Source organism: Mus pahari, chromosome 22 (genome assembly GCF_900095145.1).
Source record: "Mus pahari chromosome 22, PAHARI_EIJ_v1.1, whole genome shotgun sequence".
NCBI lineage: Eukaryota > Metazoa > Chordata > Mammalia > Rodentia > Muridae > Mus > Mus pahari.
In genome coordinates this window covers 29,464,801-29,479,844 of record NC_034611.1, presented here as the reverse complement: position 1 = coordinate 29,479,844, position 15,044 = coordinate 29,464,801, and the positions used below count along the sequence as shown (strand labels likewise).

The 15,044-nt window shown below is 40.5% G+C and overlaps 1 protein-coding gene and 1 non-coding gene across 5 annotated transcripts in view; both read right to left on the bottom strand.

Annotated features, from left to right (window-relative positions):
- The window catches only part of Usp45 (ubiquitin specific peptidase 45), a 64,922-nt gene that overhangs the window by 37,211 nt on the left and 12,667 nt on the right, over positions 1-15,044 (bottom strand). For all 4 annotated transcript variants that reach the window (XM_021222213.2, XM_021222214.2, XM_029533384.1 and 1 more), the window contains 3 exons: positions 4,507-4,649; positions 4,064-4,159; positions 2,900-3,030 (listed from right to left, as the gene is read on the bottom strand). In XM_021222213.2, coding sequence (XP_021077872.1) covers positions 2,900-3,030; positions 4,064-4,159; positions 4,507-4,649 — 370 coding nt within the window. The remainder of the gene's footprint in view (positions 1-2,899; positions 3,031-4,063; positions 4,160-4,506; positions 4,650-15,044) is intronic.
- LOC115063038 lies at positions 11,777-11,939 on the bottom strand. Its single transcript, XR_003842920.1, has one exon. It is a non-coding gene; the product is annotated as a U1 spliceosomal RNA (small nuclear RNA).

Genomic DNA, 15,044 nt, shown 5'->3' with positions numbered 1-15,044 from the left:
TAAGACTGAGTTGGTGGGTGTTAGACCAAGAGGACTGTAGGCTGGTCGTATGTCCCTGAGTCCAGTCTCCTCTCCTAATCCACCAAGATTGAATAAGCTGCATGATATGAATAAGCAGTTGGTCATGGTCTATTGCCATGGACCAACCTGGTCTCGGCATTCCATCTCCACCATGATTGATGGCACACACTGGAACTCTGAGCTCAAATGAACCTCTCTTCCTTCAGTTGTATCTGTCATATGCATTCTTGTAATAGTGGGGAAAATAGTTAATATACTAAGGCACATTTCCTATAAATGTTCATCTTATTAAGTAGGCTGAATGTTTTCATACGTTTGCTATCTATTAACCTTTTTAAAAGTACATTTGAGCCGGGCGTGGTGGCGCACACCTTTAATCCCAGCACTCGGGAGGCAGAGGCAGGCGGATTTCTGAGTTCAAGGCCAGCCTGGTCTACAGAGTGAGCTCCAGGACAGCCAGGACTATACAGAGAAACCCTGTCTCGAAAAACAAACAAACAAACAAACAAAAAAGTACATTTGAAGGCCTCTTGATATTGGTACCTCATATAAGCTCCTTCAAAAGTCTTGTAAGTTACTGGATTATATTTCCAAGTTCTTAGTAAAAGAATGAAAAAAGACTCAGGTTAAATTTTTTCCAGTGATTATTGAGAAGGCAATAAATAGTTTGTACATGGTTAAGATGGAGCTACAGGAAAGCAGCTTTTTGTGTTCAGAAATGATCTCAACCCTGAGGGTCTGATGCCTGAGGGATTCCCGTTTCTTTTCTGGTTGATTTCACCGGCACTGCTTGATTCTGACAGCACAGGTCTATCAGGTAATTTCTGTGTCTTGTGATGCCAGCTGTGGAGGCTCAAGTAACAGTGGGATTAGGTTTTAGCCTGAGTTTCTCTGACCTATTCCCACATGACGCTATTTGCAGCTACCGAGCAAAAGGGTAAATGAAATGGTGTTTTCTCCTCTGTGTTACGTTACTGCCAACTCACTTACTTTCATGGCAGGCACATGAGTGCCTTGTAGGATGGATGCTAGTTTTGAGAAAATGAGGACTACTACTTGAAGGACTAGATTCTGGGCCGTAAGAGCTGTCGGGACTGGTATTTAGTGGTGTTTAGCTTACTCCTCTTTAGTCTTCTCAAATAGAAAAGGGTAGTTCATTTTCATAAATTCTTCAACAATGTGTCTTATATCAAATGAGATAGTTATTATAAATTTGTTTTGGGCTACACTTAATACTAGTCTGTGTTCTTTTCATAAAATTCATTTAGATTGGACTGAATTCCAAGGGCAGCTTGCATTTCAGGTGAAGCATTCATCTTAACATTGGAATTTGTTAAGACTTGAAGGTTTTATTCGTGTTTATTCATTGTACAAACAGTTGACTCTACTATGACATTCTCATGCATGGTTCATTCTCCTGTACCCCACCCTTTACTCTTCCCAAATATTCCCTTTTCACTTTCATATTGGATTTAGTTTTATTGAGATGTCTACATATAAGGAAAATGTAAATTTTTCTGAGTCTGGCTTATTTGATTTAACATTTTAATCTCTTGTTCCATCGATTTCTATGCAAATATTGCATTTTTTTCCTTTATGCCTGTGTTATGTAGGCATGCATCTTCTTTATCCATTTGCGCACTGACAACACCTACACTGACTCTGTACACTGTGACTTGGCTGTGGTAACTATTGCTGTAGTAAACATGAGTGTACATGACTTCTGTGTGCTGATGTAAATGTTCAGTTACAGTAGTGCTGGGTCGGCCGTCAATCTACTTTTAGTTTTCTGAGGAACAGAAATGCCCAGTCATATCTTGACTCTGCTCTGATAACCTCCCACCCCCAGTAACAATGCCCCAATGTTAGCAGGACATAGTCATGGATGATTATGTAGCCCCTTATTCATTTACAATCAATGAAAGGCTGAGATACTGAATTTCAGACCGGGGACAAAAGGCTGAGGTGTGTATTTTACATACCAAAGCTCACCTGGCCTCTAGGTTCTCCCAGGATCCCTCAGTCCCTACCTGGCATACCCAGCCCCCAACCCTGAACTTCCCAGTACAGGGGCTGGGCTGCCCTTCTCCATTGGCAGTTTGATATATAATCTAGATATTTTGCTCTCTCCCCACTTCTCCTTCTCTCTCTCTCTCTCTCTCTCTCTCTCTCTCTCTATATATATATATATATATATATATATATATATATATATACACACACACACACACTTTCTCTTTCTCTCCCCTCTCCCTTCTTTCTCCCTCCCCAATGTGAGTTTCCGAGTCTCTGTCTTTGAGGCTGGTGAACTCACAGCTTCCCAATAAACCTGTGTTCATATATTCCAATCTGGCTTAAACTGGCTCACTTCACCAGAGCAGAGAAGTAACTTATCACACACGAGGCACCAGCAAAAGAAATTTATCTCTTATCCTACCTTCTAGATTTTGCAGGTGGGTGATGGCCTCAAGCTTAGCCCCAGCCTGACCATTCAGTCCCATCTCAAAAACCCCATGCCCAGGTAACACAAGTAACTCACACAACACAAAAGCAGCCGGTACCCTGGTAGATACACACGGTACCCTGGTAGATACAATACTGTATCACAGATGAGTCAGGACAGACCTCTGCTTCTCAGGGTGTTGCCCACATACTAGGTGAGCTAATTAATTTCTGAGTCTGTTTCCTAACACATAAAGTGGGGACAGACGACGGTGACAATTCCCATAAAGCACACAGATGTGGCTAGCAGACATTGCCTCTTTGTCTTGGCAGTCTGGCAGCAATTAAGCAGGAGTAAAGCCCTTGCTGTGGGAATGCTGCATTAGTACTTTGTGACCTCATTGTTCATATTAAGAATACAAACACACACACTCACTTCTGACAAAGCTGGTTGAAAAGAACTTTAGGAGAAAGCGGTCCTTTTTCAGCCTCCTTCATGCTGTGAAGAAACAGGAACAAGGCTGAAGTCAGTGGTCCTGGGCTGGAGAGTTCCACCACTAACGGCTCCTTTGAAAACATGATCAATGCTATGTCAGAAATACGGAATTTCAAAACAAAACATTGCCAAGAATCTAAGAGCTACAACTATTTAAATGACAGTAACTAGATTATCTCAAGTATGTTAACTTTAGTCTCCATCTATGAAATACTGAAAAATAGAAAACAGGATTAAATGCTGTGACTGAGTCCAGTTACAGAAATGCAGTTATTCTGAAGAGACGTGTGTCACTCAATCTGAAACAATGGACCGCAAAGAAGGGAACTTCCCCAGGAATCTCATCCTGGGAGACAGGAAAGGTGCCAACCAGAGGGGAGCGCGATTTCATAATGCTAACAACCTGTCAGAGCACTTTGTTCTCATTTGGCCCCTGGTTCAGAGTAACACGGCCGCCCTGTGGGTGTTAGTTAGGCCAGTTTCTGAATGCCAAGGACCACTTCTTGTTATTTTCTTTATTTCTCATTAAATTTGCATCATCAGACTAGACTGTCTATGAGATGGCTGCTTGACAGCCAAAGGCACCTGTTCTTGAGCCCAGTGGCCTTGGAATTCAATCCCCAGGAGCCATACAGGAGAGAAATGAATGCCACAAGCTGCCCTCTGACCCCAACCTGCATCATGCCATGCACACACATGTACACACCAAATAAATAAATTGTTAATAAAAATATTTAAACCTTCAGATGTTAAATATTTCAATCTAACTTTAAAGAACAAAAACAAAAACCTTAATCTGAGTACATATTACCATTTACTACAAAACAAGGGTCCTGAACATTTTGCTCAATAAAAGTTTGACTCTAATTTTTTCCAGTATGTACACATAAAAATTGCCTTAATATTTTTGCACCCTTTTAACCGTGATATGTCTGAATTACAGAATATCTTAAAGTTATGATTTCTGAAAAAGTTATCTGATTATTTTTATGAGACACTCTGAGTTATGTTTTAGAGACCTCTGACCACATTTGGCAGTTTACAGAAACAGAAAATAAGTATTTTGGAAGCAGCTGCCAGGTGGCTCTTGTACTTGTTACTCACCAGCTGTGGAGCTGACGAAAGAGAAATCTTGAATTTGGTGCCATCTTCTTTTATCTCGTTCATCAGTTCAAAAAGAATGTAAGTCTGAGCCAAGTTCTAAACAACAGAAAAGGTTAAGCCTTCTGATTCAGTTACGGCATGTCTCTGACCTGACGAAATGAATACTCTGAAAGATTCACATCTCATGTAGCACAGCAAAACACATCCATTTAAAATGTAAAGGGTTAGGTGAATGCACTGTCAGTTTAGCTAAGGAAGCAGTGGAAGACAACAGACTTCCAGGCAGCACTGCTGAACGCACACACCACCACGACCAACAACTACCCAAAGGAAAACAGAAAGAACTGGCAGAGTAACCGTGAACAGTCTACACTACAGCTGTGTGTGTGTGCTCATATTAACTAGTTCAAGTAACTCTTACAAATCGTTCTGACGGCTCTTACCTGAATGACTGCATTAAAAAAGCAAGTATTTCCTAAGTTTGTAATTCCTTTGACAGATGGCACAGCGCAGCCTTTCTTCCCCTTCTTTATTTCGCCTGCTTCACGTTTTTCTTCACAAAGTTTTATGATTCTAGAAAATGCACCTAGGAGTTACAGAAAACATAACTGGCATGACGCAGAAGACTAAATCTGAGTCAGGACAATTTAAATAAATCACTGAAAACCAAACAAGAAGACCACAAACCTGCATTTGGGGGAATACCCTGAGAATTACAGCACATGGAAGGAGGAAGCAGAATGAGCAGAAAGTCAAGGTCATCTTCAGCTACAAATACAGTTTGAAGTCATCCTGGACTACATGAGATCTTGCTCAGAACAAACCACTGGCATCAAGATTTGAACATCAAGGTAAATAAGGGTATTAAAATAGATTACAGAATGAATGCAAATTGATTTTTTAAATGAGATTAAGTGCTGAGGGGAAATTCTGATTTTTTTTCTAACTTAAAAACATTTTAATGTATAGAGGTATTTTTGACTACAAGTATGCCTATATACTACTTAGCATGCCTAGTGCCCACAATGGCCAAAGATGGCACTGGATTCCCTGGCAATAGAGTTATAGTTGGTTGTGAGTCACCACGTGAGTACTGAGAATCAAACCCAGATCCTCTGAAAATGCAGCCAGTGCTCTTAACCAATAAGCCATCTCTTCAGCCCGCAAAGGGAAAACTTCCTCTGTCTCTGTCTCTTTTTGTGAGACAGGGCCTCACTATGTAGCTCTGGCTGTCCCAGAACTCATTACTAGGCTGTCCTCAAACTCCACAGAGATCGGCCTGCTGCTGCCTCTGCCTCCTAAGTGCTGGGATTCAAGTCGAGCATCCCCATGCCAGGTTCCGAGGGGAAACATCTGATGAAAAGATGACAACTAGCAAACAGGAGGAAGGACGGGTCAGGAAAACTTCCATCTAGAGTGATGATGCCCTTTTGTAAGTCTGGCAACTTTCCTGTGCATTTGAAATCTTAAATGGTAAAACAGTTGATGAGATCGTAGCATACTACAAAAACATAAAACATCTAAGTAATAAACTGGAGTGCCACGCTTTCTAGACAATTTAGATAACTAGTACAGATCTGAAAATTGCATCATTATTAGTTTTTATTTTCTTTTGAAACAGGGTTTATGCAGTTCTGGTTGACTTAAACGTTGACATGTAGATCAGGTTGGTTTTGAACATGCCTCAGCCTCCCTAACACTGGGGTTAAAGGCATGTAACACCATGTCCAGTTGAAAACTGCATTATTAGTTTTTTCAATGACGACTCCTAGCATCTATAAACTGACATGCTGATCTAGCTATGAAATTGTAACTCAATTGTAACTAAATTTAACTCAAAACCATCATAGAGGGGACCTGTGAATGTAGCTTACTTCAGAGACTAGCATACGTGAAGCCCTGTGTTCACTCCCTATACCAGAGAATACCAGGCTGGTGGCATATGCATATAATCCCAGCATGTGGAAGATGGAAACAGGAAAATCAGAAACTCAAGGTCAACCTCAGCAACGAAGTGAGGTTGAAGCCAACCTGGGATACATAAAACCTTGCCTTAAAAACAAACAAACAAACAACCCCATCTACAGGCATCCGATATACCCACAGCAGGCTATGATTCTAAGAATTCAAATCACAGACCCGCAAGTCCTTCATGCCCACCTTTGGTTAGGCACAAAAAGGCTGAATTTCTATCAGAGTTACTACCTCATCTTGTGGATTTACACTGATACTGGACTCTTGTTTCTTTTATTCACATATATAATTTTACATAATAATGGCTTTTATTGGTTTTGACACATTCACCCTCATGATTATACTTTGGTCTCCTCCTATGCTTGCTGACCCCTGCGTCCTAGCTAACCCATTTCTACGTCCCACGGTTGTTTTGGTGGTGATGGTGCTGTTTTGGTGATCCATTTTTAGTGTTTCTTCCAAGATGGTGAGGAATCAGGTACCAGAGCAATGGCTCCTTACTAGTGGCTATGCCACTAAAGAAGATGTCTCTATGACCGGTGCCTTTAATCCCAGCACTGTCTCAGACAACTTAAGTGACTTACTTAAGGTTCTAACAATAATATCCCAATTGTAAACCCATCACTTTACGATCTAAAGTCCCATCGGTGACTAGTGTTCAATGATTATAAAATAATTGTAAAAGACAGCAGGCTACGATTTGGGTGTGTGCAGCTCTAAACCAATGAACCCTCAAAAGGCTTTCGTGTGTTTAGCATCCTCAGTGAGTGTTGTGCTGATATGTAACATATCCGAGACAAGGGTTCACGTAGCCTTACCCAGGTGGGATCTTCTTGCTTCCCACCCCTGCTTCAGGATGACAGACAGTTATCAACAGGCCCAGCTTTACGCAGTGTTGGGGACTGACTCCAGGACTCCTACATCCTAGTCAAGCCCTCTATTAACTGAAATTACCAGTCTTGTTCTTTTAACTTTTTACATAAAAACAAAGGAAGAAATAAACTACAGAGTAAGTACAAATTAATAAAAGTACAAAAAAAATTTTAAAAGTCCTAGAAATAAGTAACATTTTAATTTTTAAAAAGTTTTTAAATTTAAATTTATACAATTTATGTATCTGTATACCTCACTGAATCCATCACTATTTAAAACATCTGGGATGACATCCCAAAGTAAACAATGTTCATAAGACCATCTGGACAAAACTGCAGGCAAAAAAAGCATAAACATATGGAAAAGCAGATTTTGCCCCTTCCCTTCAGCAGTGAGGAATGACAAATGTCAAAGCTGGAGATAACCACGCTTCACTGTGCGATGCTTTGCAGCACCACCTGGCTCTCCATGCACAGCCACCAAATAAGGACAGCACTGCCAGAAAGAACGTGCCCACAGGGCAGCAGCAATAAACACAGTTGATTTCACGGTTAAATAGCCACTTCACACAAGTGGCAAGGGTCTGTTTGTGCACTTTTACAAGTCTATGAGAAAATATCCAAGATCAACAATGGTATTAGGCCAATAAAACAGATTAGTATTTTAACAAGAAAACACAGTGCCATTTTCTAACAGAAACTTTTTTATTTAAAGAAATAGGGGAAGTTTTAAAATACGGAACAATTTAAACTCAATTGGCTTATGGAATGTCCAGTGTGCCAGGTATCATATGAACTACTATTTGTTATTTATATAGAAGGCTTATGATTAATGACCAGAAAGTATAGAGTTAGTACACAAAGCTTTGAATTTATAGTATTATCATACCAAAACTAAGTATACATTTTGTACATTTATTCACTAGAGAACTGTCTGCTGAAAGTCAAGAGCCAAGATTCTATTTTAAAAAGTGTGGGGTATGAACAAGTCAATTATTTTATACCTAAAGGTATGTGTGTTTTTGCTACCATGTCCAGTTTATGTGCCAACGGGGCTTGAACCTCAGGTTTGAACCCCTAGGCAAACCTGAGGTTTTGCTAGCATGCTAGCAAAAAAAGCTGCATCATAGCCCCTCCACTTTCAAAAACACAGAACCATAGATCCTAAAGACTGAACTTCAAGAATTTTTAAAGTATGTTATAATGAAAAGAGCAAAGCTGCTACAATAAAATATTTTAGAAAGAACATAAAAATATTTCTATTACCATTGATGATTTTTTTTTACCTCAAGTTTTACCCATAACTTTAAAAAAAGACAGACAGACAGATAGACAAACAGGACTTGGAGGCTGGAGAGATGGCTCAGCATTGAAGAGTATGTACTGTTCTTGCAGAGGACCTGAATTTGGTTCCCAGCACCCAGTCAGTCAGTGTTCCAGGTCCAGATGGTTGGATGTCCTCTTCTGGACTCCACAGGCAACTCCATTCACAGGTAAACACACACACACACACACACACACACACGCACACGTACACACGTCTCTCTGTGTGTGTGTGTAAAAATATCATCTTACTTCATCTAGGCTGGAAATATGGCTTGATGGTAGAATGCTTGCTTAGCGTGTCTAGATTCACTGCACCACATAACACAGGCAATCAAAGTAAACAAAGAAAGCACCAGAAAAATGTTGTGAGTAGTTTTATAATACTGGTAATTTTAGGGTGCCAAAGACTCTCAGAGAACAATCTGGGAGGCTAAGGCACATCACAGAACAGATTTACAGATCTGGCAAGAAAGACATGAAAAACTTCATCATGATGAAATGACAGTCAAATGAGGAATGGTGGCACCTTTGTCAACTGTCTACTCTGTATAATCTTTTCAAAGTGCAGTTTAAAAGAGTAAGCAGAATTTAACCTGGGTTTATAATTTGTCTAAAGGAATTCCAAAACAACCCACAAAATAAAAGGCTAAGTACATAAATATGAAGCTTTGCTGTCAAGTAATATTAAATAGGAATGTAATATCAGAATTTGTGAATTGCCTCAATTAAGCCAGAGAAAAACACTGTTTCTTTCCAACTTTTCTTACAAGAGGGAACAATGCTTGCTTTGAGTTTCCTTACTTACTGCATGAGTTTGAGCAAAGTATGTCAGCACACACCTGTAATCCCAGCACTTGGGAAGTAGGGACAGGTTTGAAGCATGCCTGGGGTATAGGAGACCCTATCTCAAAAACAACCAAAATGAGGTAATCACCACCTATAATAACTTCTCGTTTTAGCGATAATAATAAGGGCTAAAGATGTGGCTTGGTGGTTAAGATCACTTGTTGCTCTTGCGGAGTTCAGTTTCCATCACCACATGGTGGTTCACAACCATGTGTATCTTCAGTTCCAGGAGATCTGATTTCTTCTTTTGACCTCCAAAGGCATCAGGCATCATGTGGTGCACAGACACACATGCAGGCAAAACACACACAAAACAAAATGAATGTATCTAATAAAACAAAAACCAAACAACAAAACCCCCAGATATGATGATGATAAAACTGACATATGGGGATTGGTGTTAGACAGAAAATTTGGAGCCAAGGAGTCAGCCTTACAACTCTCATACAAACATCATGATTCCTGCCTATCTGCACAGTAAAGGTAAGGCTTTAGACTTTAAGGATCCAATGAAGCTGCATGCTGATAGAGAAGGGAAGGCCATTCCTCCCAGGAAAGTGATGAATGCAATTTCTAAATCTCTTTGGTGTTGGACTTAACAACTTTAAAGTTGTAGTTTACAATGGCCCTGCTCAAATGGTTCCTAAAAAGAATTAAGTCCTTGCATTGTGGTGGTGATACAGGCCTTTAATCCCAGCACTCAGGAGGCAGAGGCAAGCAGATCTCTGTGAATTCGAAGCCAGCCTGGTATACTGAGTGAGTTCTAAGACAACTAAGGCTACACAAAGAAATCCTGTGGGGAAGGGGTGTTGGGGGGAGTCCTTGGACTAGAGAGGTGGGTTAAGAGCACTTCCAGAGGTCCCACATTCAATTCCTAGCACCCAGCATTTGTAACTCCAGTCCATGGGATCTGCAGCTTTGTCTAGCCTCCTTGGGGTACTGTGGTGGTACAAAGACATAAATTTTAAAAAACTAAAAATATTTTTTAAATAATCATGTCATAATGCCTTAATTACCCACTGTAAACAACTAATTTCTCTCATGTGTTTAGTTTTATGGGGGAAATTGATTAAATAAAACTTCAAGTAATTTTCGGTGCTCTGTGGTTCAGATAAATACTGAATTTAAAGCTCCTCGGGTAGAAATGAGTTGGTTTTTGTTTGACTGGTTTTATTTCTTTGTTGTTTTTTTTTAGATTTATTTATTTATTATATGTAAGTACACTGTAGCTGTCTTCAGACACTCCAGAAGAGGGCGTCAGATCTTATGACAGATGGTTATGAGCCACCATGTGGTTGCTGGGATTTGAACTCCGGACCTTCGGAAGAGCAGTTGGGTGCTCTTACTCACTGAGCCATCTCACCAACCCTGTTTGTTTGTAGGTGTAGGTATTTGCCCTGTTTCTTCCTCCCAAATGCCCTGCTTACAGATGTGTTCACCACAGCAGTTTCTTGTTTATTAACACATGGTATCTTTTCTTCCCAACTCCTTGTTATACATGGAAATTACTAAATTGTTTTAGAATTAATGCTTTACTGATCGAAATATTTTATTTCTTACATCTGGCATACTCTTGGAGGACATCAGAACTAACCACTCCCCTAGTTTCTTGCTCTCCACATCTTAATGTGCTGGCTAGTTTTATGTCAACTTGCCACAAGCTAGAATCATCAGAGAGATGACTCATTTTCTCAATTAAGAAATATGTCCTTAAGAGCTGGCTGCAGACAGGCCTGTAGAGCACTTTCTTATTCAGCGATTGATGTGGGAGGACCCAGCCTCTTGTTGGTAGGACTGCATCTGGACTGGTGGTCCTGAGTTCTACAAGAAAGCAGGTTGAGCAAGCCACGAGGAGCAAGCCAGTAAGCAGCATCCCTCCATGGTCTCTGCATCAGTTCCTGTCTCCGGGTTCCTTCCCTACCTGAGTTCCCAATCTCACTAACTGTGATATGGGACTGTGAGGGAAATAAACCCTTTTTCCCCCCAAGTTGCTTTTGGTCATGGTGTTTCATCACAGCAATAGTAACCCTAAGGCATTTAATTAAGCTGATGTGATGCTTAGAACGTAGGGCCTCCATCAACCTGGTACACATGGACTCAACAGAATCCCACACGAGCACACAGATGGGCTTGGCAGTTTCAGAAATCCCGGTGACAGGCCTTCCTGAATAAGGGCCGTCCACAGCACATCCCGTAACGCAGTACTGATATCCAGTAGCCCTCTGGCAGCTATACTTCCCTGTCATGGCTTACAGCTGAAGCCAAACCCTGAATTCACCCAAGCCTCTGCCTCACAGGACTGGGCGGGGACAGGGAAAGAGCTCGTGCTCATCTTGTGAAGTAAGAGCAGGGCTTTCGCTTATGGCGGAAGAAACTGTATTTACCTTTTTATTTTATTTTAAATGTATTTATTTATTTATGATATGTAAGTACTCTGTAGCTGTCTTCAGAGGGCATTACAGGTGGTTGTGAGGCACTATGTGGTCGCTGGAATTGGAACTCAGGAGCAGTTGGTGCTCTTAGCCACTGAGCTATCTCTCCAGCTCTGGGAATTTCTAAGTTGAGAGCAGTACAATGATATAGGTTATAAAAATAAAGAAAACAAAAACAAAAAAGCAGAAAATCCTCAAAGCCCAAGGATCATAGTATACATAAACAAAGGGAGAAAAATTACCTACTCTTGGCAAACAAATATCAGGGGAGCGCGCGAACGCAGCTCCACCAGTACCAAAAATTATGCAGTCGTTTCCCGCATTTGGGGAAATGGCAGGGGTCAGCACACCCCAAGTGCAATGGGTGAGCCTCACCCTGGGAAAACCACCTTCGTGATCATGGTATCTCCCCTGCCAGGTAAGTATGTATTTACCTTTTTAAATGCACTTTCTAACTCTTACTAAATAAGGCCACAATATTATCCTCATCGTCAGAACCTAATTAACCATTTAATATTGTTTTACTTTAAAAATGAAAAAAATATATAAGGGGAGAGCAGTACACAAAAAACACATACTTTGTGAAATCAAACACTCTTCAGGTCTTTGGTCCCTAAGAAGCATTAGCATGATGAACTCAACAGTATACTTTATTTCCTTTAGTCCTGGTAAATATAACATCCTGCCAGCACTGACATTTTGAGCTAAACAGATGCTCTTAGAAAGAGCATGGAAGTTTCAGTTTCCTGTGTGGTTCGCAAAAAAGCAAAACATCGACATTCTATCAGGAATTGCTGCATTTATTATTTGTATACTAAAATAACTTGGCTTAATGACCCTTTCATAGTGCATGGGTCAGTTAGAAAAAATGTGAGCAGATGTTAGGGTCAAAGCAAATTGAGCCCCACACCATTGTCCCCACACTTCCACCACCAGAACAGTTGGCTTGTTAGAAGTGATGAACCTACACTGACACTTGGTCATCACCCAGCACCCATAGTCTACGGTAGCTTTCCTCTTGGTGCTGCATGTTCCTTGCAAATGGACAAATGCAGAATGACAGGTACCCACCCTTCTGTGGGATAGTCTCATGGCCCTAAAAGCCCTCTGCACATGGCTTCTTTGTCCTTCCCCACAAGCTCTGCCTGACTTACTCACTCTCGTCCTGACTCCAGGTTGTTGCTCTACTTCTTAATCATACATCTTTCTGGCTAGGTCTTGCAAGGATATCTTTTTTTTTATTTTTTATTTTTTTTCCTTTTTCAGTCTTGTGTCCTTTTCATTATGCACGACAAGGGTGAGTGTTGCCCTCACCCCCAACCCAAATTCTAACATCAGATGTGAACTCTACACAGCTGTAAGCATTCTTCTGGGAACCTGCACTGGATTCATCTCAAGTGCTTAATGCAATTGCCTAAACCAGTCATGTAGTATTAATGCTAATTTGCCCATTTCTGCAGCTGATAGAAGTTTTAAGAAAAACTATTTCACCACAATTCCTCTAGTTTAAAAATGAATAATAATTCATTTATTCTCAAAGTCTAATTCCCAGTTTATCATCAGCCTTAGAAGCACTGACTTACTTAGTCATATGATAAATGCCACTTTGATAATAGCTGGTTTATATCCATTTCTGTCTGTCTTACATTACGAGTCAAGTAACCGATCTAAAATACAACACTGACTATTCACTTCTCGACTGAAAATCTAACAGAGGTTCTTCTTTGTCCTAAGGACAAATCCTACGAATAGCAGACCCTGGGCCACCCAATCTGAGTTGTTCTGTGTCGTGTGCCTTAGCAGACTTGTTCTGTGTCGTGTGCCTTAGCAGACTTGTTCTGTGTCGTGTGCCTTAGCAGACCCTGGGCCACCCAATCTGAGTTGTTCTGTGTCGTGTGCCTTAGCAGACCCTGGGCCACCCAATCTGAGTTGTTCTGTGTTGTGTGCCTGTGCGTCTGTCGTGTCTTTATTCCCTTGCCGCTTACTTAGGTTGCAGGCTAATGCTGGAGCCATGCTGGATGCTGCAGTCAAACACAGGTTTTCAGAGTGTTACAGGGCAAGTGATATTATCTTGTATCTGCTTCTGCACATACAAGAATACAGGCAATTTTGCTAGGCAGCATTGGCGCACACCCTTAATGCCAGAGCTTTCTAGGCAGAGGCAGGCAGACTATGTGAATCTGAGGCCAGCCTGGTTTACAGAGTGAGTTCCATGACAGGCAGGACTGGGACTCCTGAGAGAAATCCTGTCTCAAAGAACCAAGAAGAGAAAAGAGAGACAGAGACAGGGACAGAAAGACTACAGCTATTTTCTACTGAGGCAATCAGTAAAGACATTTATTAAAATGTAAAGCCATACTACTCATTCAACCTTATTGTGAAAATTATTTGTCATTCCTTAAAAATAGTACTTACGCTAACATGTCATGGAATTATTAGTATTTCTTAGTGAACATTTAAACTCTTTAGATTTCACTTCTAACAAAGATATCCGTCTTTGTTACATAATCAAACATTTTTTTTAAAGTGCAAAGAAGCCAGTGACATCAAATCTTGAGACTCAAAGAGCTCCTTGTTTTTAGAGGTACATGGAGAACTGGCCTAGATTCTCTGTAATCAACATTAAACGTGTTAGAAAGAAGGCCTTGCATAATCTGAAGCATGCTTAGGGAACAGGTACTGGCTTCCTTTTCAGTGGTTAGTTTTACTTAGTGCAAAATCATAAAAAGAACTTTTTTTTGTATTACTCTTCCCTACACAAAGTACTCCTGGCATCTGAGGAAATCTGGGAGCAGGAGAGATGCCTTCCCCAAGGAAGAATACACCAACTGGCTGTCCAGCGACAAATGACCAGCCACGGAAGCATACACCCAAGTAACATTATATGGACTCAGTAAGTTATATTTTGAAATATATATTTATATAAATGCATGTATGTATTCAATAACAACTCAAGAAAAGAAAAGATGCCATGATTTTGAAGGAGAGCAGGGAGGGTTGGAGGGAGGAAAGGAAGGGGAAAAGTACAATCTTGGGGACTAGAGAGATGACTCAGTGTTTAAAAGCACTGACTATTCTCTCAGAGGACCTGGGTTCAATTCCCAGCACCTACATGGCAGCTCACAGTTGTCTGTAACTACAGTTCCAGGAGATCCCACACCCTCACAGAGGTCATGGAGGCGAAACACCAATGCACACAAAATAAAAATAAATTGTTAAAAAAAAAAAAACAAAAAAAAAACTTTAAGACACAATCTCAAAACTAAACAAAGAAAGAAAAAAGGCATTTTTTATCCTTAACCATTTTCCAAATTCCTCCTTTATAGCAATACTCATATTTCATTTCCAAAGTATTTTGTTAAAATATATTGAAACTTCATACCAGGGTATGACAAATTACTAAACCCCTAAACTTACTTCCAATGTGCCATGGGATCTTAGTCAAAACCAAATCTGCCTGAGAAGCACAGCAGCTAGAACTTTTGGAAACGGTGAATTCATTTTTTGCTTTTTTTTTGTTTTGTTTTGTTT